The 10,142-nt window shown below is 45.3% G+C and overlaps 1 protein-coding gene across 1 annotated transcript in view; it reads left to right on the top strand.

Annotated features, from left to right (window-relative positions):
- LOC107571401 (phosphatase and actin regulator 1-like) overlaps window positions 1–8,789 on the top strand; it is a 14,813-nt gene extending 6,024 nt beyond the window's left edge. Inside the window, exons 3-7 of the mRNA XM_016257726.1 lie at window positions 707–856; window positions 962–1,120; window positions 3,144–3,224; window positions 4,577–4,669; window positions 8,537–8,789. Coding sequence (XP_016113212.1) covers window positions 707–856; window positions 962–1,120; window positions 3,144–3,224; window positions 4,577–4,669; window positions 8,537–8,721 — 668 coding nt within the window. The 3' untranslated portion in view covers window positions 8,722–8,789. The remainder of the gene's footprint in view (window positions 1–706; window positions 857–961; window positions 1,121–3,143; window positions 3,225–4,576; window positions 4,670–8,536) is intronic.
- The last annotated feature ends 1,353 nt before the right edge of the window (window positions 8,790–10,142 follow it).

The raw sequence follows: 10,142 nt of genomic DNA, 5'->3' as shown, positions 1-10,142 counted from the left end.
GTGTGTGTGTGAGAGAGAGAGTGTGTGTGTGTGTGTGTGTGTGAGAGAGTGAGAGTGTGTGTGTGTGTTTGCCATCAAACAGTTCAACTTTAAAGCACACATCTCCAAATCATGTATCTTGATGAATTTTGAGGTGTAACTGCAGCATGTGAGCAGCTTCTAAAGGCTCATAACTTTCTGTTTTCATGTCAAAGGGCATGATTAAGATGGATGACTGGTGTGTGTTTTGGGCTTCACTGGCTGTAAGGCTGCCGTTTTGCAGTGCCCTGTTGAGCTCAGTCAGTGTAGATCATACAGTCGGACCATCAGCAGACGTGCTGTCATATTAATATGCCGGTTTAATCCTCTTTATTAAATTCCTCTTTGATTAATGTGCGTCACACGTGTTAATATGATTAGGATGGAGCTATAAATACGCTGTGAATGCATGTGATCGGCACGTGCTCGTCACAGTGTGTCCTTGTGTGTTCTCCTGACCCGAGTGTGGTGTGTTCCGCTGGAGCTGATGGTCTGCTGTAGTGTAGTGGAGGTGTGTGTGATGTGTGTCAGCGGGGACTGTATTTGACCTACTTCTGTGTGCTGCAGTTTCAGCAGTAGCCACAGAAATGGCACAAAATGTGCCGTCTGAGAAATAATGCACAGGCGACAGAAACCGTGTGAAGCTGCTTGTTGCTGTGCATCAGCCTGAGTCTGTGTTGCTCTACAGCAGAGGAGCTGGAGAACCTGGCCTCCGTTCACGCCGAGGCGCTGGTGTCCGGATCACACTGCAGGAGCAGGCTCGCCTCTCTGGGACGCCTCTTCAAACCCTGGAAGTGGAGGAAGAAGCAGAGCGAGACGTTCAAGCAGAGGTCGACCGGTAAATGCATGTTTCTGTTACATTTATTCCATATAGTAACAAAAATACATAAAATGCACACATCAGTCAAAGATTTTTAACGTTTTTTTTTGTTGTTTTTTTGTTGCTCTACAGCAGAGGAGCTGGAGAACCTGGCCTCCGTTCACGCCGAGGCGCTGGTGTCCGGATCACACTGCAGGAGCAGGCTCGCCTCTCTGGGACGCCTCTTCAAACCCTGGAAGTGGAGGAAGAAGCAGAGCGAGACGTTCAAGCAGAGGTCGACCGGTAAATGCATGTTTCTGTTACATTTATTCCATATAGTAACAAAAATACATAAAATGCACACATCAGTCAAAGATTTTTAATGTTTTTTTTTGTTGTTTTTTTAAGAAGTCTTCTGCTCACCAGGCCTGCATTTATTTGATCCAAAATACAGCAAAAGCAGTTAGTAGTTTCTGAGTGTACAGTACTTGTTTAAGTTTGGAGACATGGTTTTTGAAAGAGTCTCTTCTGCTCACAAAGGCTGCATTTATTTGATCAAAAATACTGTAAAAATTGTGAAATATTTTTATAATGTAAAACAGCTGTTTTCAATATGAATATCTGTTAAAGTGTAATGTATTTCTGTGATGCGCAGCTGTATTTTCAGCATCATTCCTCCAGTCTTCAGTGTCACATGATCTTCAGAAATCAGTATAATATGCTGATCTGCTGCTCGAGAAACATTTCTGACTCCAAGCTTTTGAATGGAAGAGTGTATAATGTTACAAAAGCTTTTTATTTCAGATAAATTCTGATCTTTGGATCTTTCTGTTCATCAAAGGTTCTTGAAGAAAGGTACTCAACTGTTTTGAATATTAATGATAATAATAAAAATGTTTCTTGAGCAGCAGATCAGCATATTATACTGATTTCTGAAGATCATGTGACACTGAAGACTGGAGGAATGATGCTGAAAATACAGCTGCGCATCACAGAAATACATTACAGTTTAACAGATACTCACATAGAACACAGCTGTTTTAAACTGTAATAATATTTCATAATTTTTACTGTATTTCTGATCAAATAAATGCAGGCTTGGTGAGCAGAAGAAACTTGTTTAAAAAACATTCAAAAACTCTTGACTGGTAGTGTGCATTTAGATTGATGCATTTGGCAGACGCTTCTATCCAAAGCAACTTGCATTGCGTTCCCATTAGTTTAGTTCATGCATACTCTGGGAATCAAACCCATGACCTTGGTGTTGCTAGTGCTGTGACCTACTGTTTGAGCTATAATGAAATTTCATATAATGTGTCATAAACATACAAAAGATCGGGTTGTATTAAAGTCTCCTGCCTTAAAGGCTCAGTAGGAACATAATGCTGCATCTGCCAAAAACAACACATATATTTGATTAGTCTCAGAAAGCAGAGTGCATGATAGAGCAGAGCATCTGCAGGGTTTCTGTCGGCCTCAAGTCTTAATTTGCCCTTGCATAAATTAAGCCTAAAAAGTTATTTTTGAGCAGAAAGTCTTAAATTCATAAAGTTGTGGCATTATACGTTGCATGCACTGCAAAACATGAATATCTCCCTCAGTATGTTGTCCTGTTTTCTAGTGCAAATATCTAACCATCCTTAAATCAAGATACACTTACTTGAGATGCAAAATAAAGACAGGAAGTCTAGTTTTCTGAGAAATCCAACGAAATCGAGTGAGTTTATGCTTCAAAGAAGAGCAAATATCAGTCAATGGGGAATGAAAACTTGTTTTTGTAACTTACAGGTACATGCATGCATATTTATTGATTGTGAGGATCTCAGTTGAGGGAGTGTTCTGGGTTCAGCTCGACTGACCTTTAGAAAGCAGAAGTCTTCATAAAGCACTTAGACGTGAGTTTCATGATGAAGATGATGAGGATGATGATGTTCATTCAGTTATATTAGGAGGAATAAATGAGAACATTTGCACATTTAGTTGTTATGGCACAAAACTGAATATGCTGTAAAATGATAAGCATACCATGAATGTAAAATACTAAATCAAGTATGTAAATTAATGCATTGTGATAATCATATAGAATATGTGAATATTCAGTAATCCCAGTCGGCTGATGTTACAGAGACACGCATAAGCTTTCTGCTGGCCTTAAAAGATCTTAATTCATAAAGTCATGGCATTAAATGTTGCATGCACTGCAGTCTTGTTTTCCAGTCTAAATATCTAAACGTCCTTAAATCACGGCACATGTACTGGAGAAGCAGAATGAACATACGAATTGTTGTCCAGATGTTCTTCATCTCGTGTTTGTGTGTGTCTTCAGCTCTGGAGAGGAAGATGTCGGTGCGTCAGAGCCGAGAGGAGCTGATCAAGAGAGGAGTGCTGAAGGAGATCTTTGAGAAAGGTTCTCGTGACCTCTGACCTTCACGCCGTGTGTTCTCTGGAGCAGACTTCACTTTCAGTGTCTGATAGCAGCTCGGCGAATCACAAACCCTTTAACCGCCAGCACTCATTCGCTTCATATCTTACATGAAATAAATCAAAAACATGCGGTACAAAATAAAGCAGAGCAAATAAAGTGTAATGATATTAATAAACACAGTATTCTTCCACCAAACAATGTAGCTCCTCAGAAACAGTTGTGGTTGCTACAAAGTGGTTGCCGAGCAACACACAAATGTAAACAAAGGTGTGTGTTACTTTGTAGCGTCATTTACAACAGCTTCGAGCGCGGCTCAGCCAATCAGAATCAAGCACCGGAACTCTCCGCTGTATAAATGCACTCTCATCACACGATTGAACACTGAACATTAAAATAGCCAAGTCTACTGACTCCTGCTGTCATGCTCATTTGTAACTTAATAATCATAAGACTACAGTTATCAAACATAATATTCTTTATTAATTTAACAAACTGAGAAATCTCATTTTTCCTGATCTTTTGACAGCTACGTGATCATTATGCTATAGAAATGTTCTGTATGTTTCAGAACTCAACGCATCCTTGTATGTCCAAAAACAGCTTTTATTGAAAGCAAGCTGCTAGAAAAGAACTCATTTTCTCCTTCCTGCTATTCAGTGATGAAAGCTTTCGTGAGCGAGCTGATCTGAATATAACACAGTCAACGCTCTTCACCACGACTTCATCTCAGCAGCTGAAATAGTAAAGATGTAGTAAACATTTTCAAAAGAGTTCCACGTGTAATACTTATTTGAAATGCAAAGATGTTAGCCAATCACAGCAGTGGGCGATTACATTGAAGGCTTAAAGGAGACATGCCCATTTAAACGGTTATTGCATGGATAAGAAGTTGCTCTTACTCCGTTTATTTGTATTCCATGGCAGGAAAAAACAGATCTGTGAGATATGAAGTCAGATTTCAGAGAGAAAAAAACTCAGAATTCTAAAACATAAACTCAGAATTCAGAGAAAAAGAACACTGAACAGCTGTAAACTTGAAATTGTATAATTCTGACTCCTTTTCACAAATTTGTGAGGGAAAAAAGTCTGAATTGTGAGATTAAATGTTAAATTATTAAATGTATGTTTGTTCTTATCCAGTGGCAGAAATGGGCTTTCGTATTAAACCGACTGTTCAAAATAAAAGGTTAAAATCAGCGTAGAATATGAGCTTTTATTTCTAAATGATGTGTGTTTGTTGATGTGAAAATCCTGCTAACACTGTAAGTGCTCCTCAGGAATCATCCTAATCTTGCAGAAGTGCGGCTGATTGATGTGTGTTTGTTCTGGCTCAGACTCCAGAATCACGGCTGTGACGCCGGCGGGCCGGATGCAGAACGGACTGCTCTCAGACTGTGAGCGGACCACGGAGGACAGACAGAGCTCCGGTCAGTGTGTGAGTGTGTGTGTGTGAGAGCGAGAGAGAGAGAGAGCGTGTGTGTGTGTGAGAGCGAGAGAGAGAGAGAGCGTGTGTGTGTGTGAGAGCGAGAGAGAGAGAGAGCGTGTGTGTGTGTGAGAGCGAGAGAGAGAGAGAGCGTGTGTGTGTGTGAGAGCGAGAGAGAGAGAGAGCGTGTGTGTGTGTGAGAGCGAGAGAGAGAGAGAGCGTGTGTGTGTGTGAGAGCGAGAGAGAGAGAGAGCGTGTGTGTGTGTGAGAGCGAGAGAGAGAGAGAGCGTGTGTGTGTGTGAGAGCGAGAGAGAGAGAGAGCGTGTGTGTGTGTGAGAGCGAGAGAGAGAGAGAGCGTGTGTGTGTGTGAGAGCGAGAGAGAGAGAGAGCGTGTGTGTGTGTGAGAGCGAGAGAGAGAGAGAGCGTGTGTGTGTGTGAGAGCGAGAGAGAGAGAGAGCGTGTGTGTGTGTGAGAGCGAGAGAGAGAGAGAGCGTGTGTGTGTGTGAGAGCGAGAGAGAGAGAGAGCGTGTGTGTGTGTGAGAGCGAGAGAGAGAGAGAGCGTGTGTGTGTGTGAGAGCGAGAGAGAGAGAGAGCGTGTGTGTGTGTGAGAGCGAGAGAGAGAGAGAGCGTGTGTGTGTGTGAGAGCGAGAGAGAGAGAGAGCGTGTGTGTGTGTGAGAGCGAGAGAGAGAGAGAGCGTGTGTGTGTGTGAGAGCGAGAGAGAGAGAGAGCGTGTGTGTGTGTGAGAGCGAGAGAGAGAGAGAGCGTGTGTGTGTGTGAGAGCGAGAGAGAGAGAGAGCGTGTGTGTGTGTGAGAGCGAGAGAGAGAGAGAGCGTGTGTGTGTGTGAGAGCGAGAGAGAGAGAGAGCGTGTGTGTGTGTGAGAGCGAGAGAGAGAGAGAGCGTGTGTGTGTGTGAGAGCGAGAGAGAGAGAGAGCGTGTGTGTGTGTGAGAGCGAGAGAGAGAGAGAGCGTGTGTGTGTGTGAGAGCGAGAGAGAGAGAGAGCGTGTGTGTGTGTGAGAGCGAGAGAGAGAGAGAGCGTGTGTGTGTGTGAGAGCGAGAGAGAGAGAGAGCGTGTGTGTGTGTGAGAGCGAGAGAGAGAGAGAGCGTGTGTGTGTGTGAGAGCGAGAGAGAGAGAGAGCGTGTGTGTGTGTGAGAGCGAGAGAGAGAGAGAGCGTGTGTGTGTGTGAGAGCGAGAGAGAGAGAGAGCGTGTGTGTGTGTGAGAGCGAGAGAGAGAGAGAGCGTGTGTGTGTGTGAGAGCGAGAGAGAGAGAGAGCGTGTGTGTGTGTGAGAGCGAGAGAGAGAGAGAGCGTGTGTGTGTGTGAGAGCGAGAGAGAGAGAGAGCGTGTGTGTGTGTGAGAGCGAGAGAGAGAGAGAGCGTGTGTGTGTGTGAGAGCGAGAGAGAGAGAGAGCGTGTGTGTGTGTGAGAGCGAGAGAGAGAGAGAGCGTGTGTGTGTGTGAGAGCGAGAGAGAGAGAGAGCGTGTGTGTGTGTGAGAGCGAGAGAGAGAGAGAGCGTGTGTGTGTGTGAGAGCGAGAGAGAGAGAGAGCGTGTGTGTGTGTGAGAGCGAGAGAGAGAGAGAGCGTGTGTGTGTGTGAGAGCGAGAGAGAGAGAGAGCGTGTGTGTGTGTGAGAGCGAGAGAGAGAGAGAGCGTGTGTGTGTGTGAGAGCGAGAGAGAGAGAGAGCGTGTGTGTGTGTGAGAGCGAGAGAGAGAGAGAGCGTGTGTGTGTGTGAGAGCGAGAGAGAGAGAGAGCGTGTGTGTGTGTGAGAGCGAGAGAGAGAGAGAGCGTGTGTGTGTGTGAGAGCGAGAGAGAGAGAGAGCGTGTGTGTGTGTGAGAGCGAGAGAGAGAGAGAGCGTGTGTGTGTGTGAGAGCGAGAGAGAGAGAGAGCGTGTGTGTGTGTGAGAGCGAGAGAGAGAGAGAGCGTGTGTGTGTGTGAGAGCGAGAGAGAGAGAGAGCGTGTGTGTGTGTGAGAGCGAGAGAGAGAGAGAGCGTGTGTGTGTGTGAGAGCGAGAGAGAGAGAGAGCGTGTGTGTGTGTGAGAGCGAGAGAGAGAGAGAGCGTGTGTGTGTGTGAGAGCGAGAGAGAGAGAGAGCGTGTGTGTGTGTGAGAGCGAGAGAGAGAGAGAGCGTGTGTGTGTGTGAGAGCGAGAGAGAGAGAGAGCGTGTGTGTGTGTGAGAGCGAGAGAGAGAGAGAGCGTGTGTGTGTGTGAGAGCGAGAGAGAGAGAGAGCGTGTGTGTGTGTGAGAGCGAGAGAGAGAGAGAGCGTGTGTGTGTGTGAGAGCGAGAGAGAGAGAGAGCGTGTGTGTGTGTGAGAGCGAGAGAGAGAGAGAGCGTGTGTGTGTGTGAGAGCGAGAGAGAGAGAGAGCGTGTGTGTGTGTGAGAGCGAGAGAGAGAGAGAGCGTGTGTGTGTGTGAGAGCGAGAGAGAGAGAGAGCGTGTGTGTGTGTGAGAGCGAGAGAGAGAGAGAGCGTGTGTGTGTGTGAGAGCGAGAGAGAGAGAGAGCGTGTGTGTGTGTGAGAGCGAGAGAGAGAGAGAGCGTGTGTGTGTGTGAGAGCGAGAGAGAGAGAGAGCGTGTGTGTGTGTGAGAGCGAGAGAGAGAGAGAGCGTGTGTGTGTGTGAGAGCGAGAGAGAGAGAGAGCGTGTGTGTGTGTGAGAGCGAGAGAGAGAGAGAGCGTGTGTGTGTGTGAGAGCGAGAGAGAGAGAGAGCGTGTGTGTGTGTGAGAGCGAGAGAGAGAGAGAGCGTGTGTGTGTGTGAGAGCGAGAGAGAGAGAGAGCGTGTGTGTGTGTGAGAGCGAGAGAGAGAGAGAGCGTGTGTGTGTGTGAGAGCGAGAGAGAGAGAGAGCGTGTGTGTGTGTGAGAGCGAGAGAGAGAGAGAGCGTGTGTGTGTGTGAGAGCGAGAGAGAGAGAGAGCGTGTGTGTGTGTGAGAGCGAGAGAGAGAGAGAGCGTGTGTGTGTGTGAGAGCGAGAGAGAGAGAGAGCGTGTGTGTGTGTGAGAGCGAGAGAGAGAGAGAGCGTGTGTGTGTGTGAGAGCGAGAGAGAGAGAGAGCGTGTGTGTGTGTGAGAGCGAGAGAGAGAGAGAGCGTGTGTGTGTGTGAGAGCGAGAGAGAGAGAGAGCGTGTGTGTGTGTGAGAGCGAGAGAGAGAGAGAGCGTGTGTGTGTGTGAGAGCGAGAGAGAGAGAGAGCGTGTGTGTGTGTGAGAGCGAGAGAGAGAGAGAGAGGGAGTGAGTGTATGTGTGTGTGTGTGTGTGGATCATTATTCCGCCGGCCCATTATCTAGATGAGCAGTCGTCGGTCTGCTTTATTACTGTGGTGGATTGATCTCAGATTCCTGATCATCAGGCAGAATATCAGAACTTGTGTAAGTGAGAATCAGCAGTGAATCTGGATTCATCAGACTTGCAGAGATCAACCCTTAGTGTTTATTTATAGACAATACAATATTTATTTAATCTTTCACTTGTGTTTTTGTTAAATTTCTTCTTCATTCATTGTGCAGCCTTACTAAACAATAAATATGTTGAATTAAAGTCCATCTTAAATGGCCTGCCATCAGAATTATTTTTGGTTTAGTAGTCTATAAATGATGAAACCCCTGACACACTATTTTTAGGGTTTTACCGTCAGCTCAGTCACGTGTGAGGCTCTGGATTCAGATGTTGTGTGTGTCAAGATAATTAAAGCACATGAAAGCGCTGCTTTAGCTAACGGCTGTTTTTAATGAGTTGGGCTCAGATAACGAAGCGCATCATGAGCTGAATAATGTGCTTTGTTCTGCTGCGTCCGGCTCTTTCTTCTCAGAGTTCGCAGGACAGTAGAGGCTCATGGGAGTGATGATGATGATGTTCCTCATGTGTTCCTGATGCTTTGTTCTCTCAGCCGCCCTTGACTTCCGCATGTCTCTGGACGGAGGAGTATGTGCTCAGGACAACACACTCAAGTCGCTCACGCTTCCTCCCAAGAAAACCGTCACCTTCCCCAGTGACCTTCAGGAGCCGCCCGCCAAACCTCAGCTCATCCACAAACAGCCTCCCGCCCTGCCGCCCAAACCCTTAAAACAGTGAGGAAGAACAACACTTTTCTGCAGTGAAGGTTCAGTTATTAACATATTCTAGTGTTTGGGAGCAGAAATATTCAAGCTGTGAACCATTTTTATTTTTATTCTCCATTCTTTAATTCCTTTTTCTTAATTCGGGTTTTAAAATGTCTTAGATTTACTGTCATACAACATGTGAATTAAAATAGAAAAGTTTAGTAAAGAGATGTATGCCGTGATTATTTTCAAACAATTAAATATTTAAATCCGTGTCATTGATATGCTATTATAGCTCTTTCCCGTCAGCGTTGTTTTAAAAATGGCCAAAAAGCGTCAGCATTTTTAAAAAAATCTTCTTTGCCGCCAGAATATTTTGTTGTATGCATCTGTAAACAGTCAATATATCAAAAGACAGAACAAAACCTGCTTTAAACATTTTTTTTATCAACACTTGAATGTGGGTTATTTCAAAGTAGATTTTCGAGTAGATGAAGTCCATCAACACACCCATAGTGTCGTGGGTTTATTATTTCATTCAGTAACATTAGTTTTGATTTATATGCTGTTGAATGTTTGATGAGCATGTTAGCTCGCATGTGCAGAAACCACAGATCGTAAACAAAGCTGATCATCATCTTGTTTTTGGATGCGGAGATGCTGTACTCTTTTAAAAGGTCCGTAACAGCGCCCCCTACTGTATATCTGTGAAAACAGGGAAAGAAAGTAATCGACAGCCGAGTCGATTATCAAAATAACCATTAGTTGTATCCCTTGTGTGACGGTGGTCTCTGGGTGAGGTTCTGACCCAGCTTACTACCCACCACAGACTCCCTGGCCCAGTTAACCAGCACTCACTGATTGACTGCCACCAACGAGTCTGACTACGAGGACCTGCCCAGCATGTATAAGGATGAAGAGCAGGAGGAGGACGACGATGACGACGATTCGCTCTTTACAAGTTAGTCTTGAAATCGTTTGTGTTTGCTGGTGGGTTATGGCAGATTCATTGATTTGTCCTTTTGTAATGAGGCAGTCAGGGCTCACTCTGTGTCTGTGCCTGTCTGTGTGTGTGTGTCTTTGCCTGCGTGTGTCTGTGTCTGTGTGTGTGTGTGTGTCTTTGCCTGCGTGTGTCTGTCTGTCTGTGCCTGCGTGTGTCTGTGCCTGCGTGTGTCTGTGTCTGTGCGTGCAATCTGAGGGTGCAAAACAATCTAAATATTGAGAAAATCATCTTTAAAGTTGTTCAAATGAAGTTCTGAGCAATGCATATTACTAATCAAACATTAAGTTTTGATATATTGACTGCTTTTGTGCTGCAGCGTCACACGTGTAATCCAGTAGATTATGTAATCAGTAACAGACTACAGTTGGTAAGTAATCATCATCCCTGCGCTCCGCTTGTGCTCTGTGTGTGCAGGTTTCACCGGCCGTGAGACGTCTGAGCTGCTTCTG

This window comes from Sinocyclocheilus grahami, unplaced genomic scaffold (assembly GCF_001515645.1).
Source record: "Sinocyclocheilus grahami isolate Dianchi unplaced genomic scaffold, SAMN03320097.WGS_v1.1 scaffold1590.1, whole genome shotgun sequence".
In the NCBI taxonomy this organism is placed as follows: Eukaryota; Metazoa; Chordata; class Actinopteri; order Cypriniformes; family Cyprinidae; genus Sinocyclocheilus; species Sinocyclocheilus grahami.
This window is presented reverse-complemented; position numbering and strand designations above follow the sequence as displayed.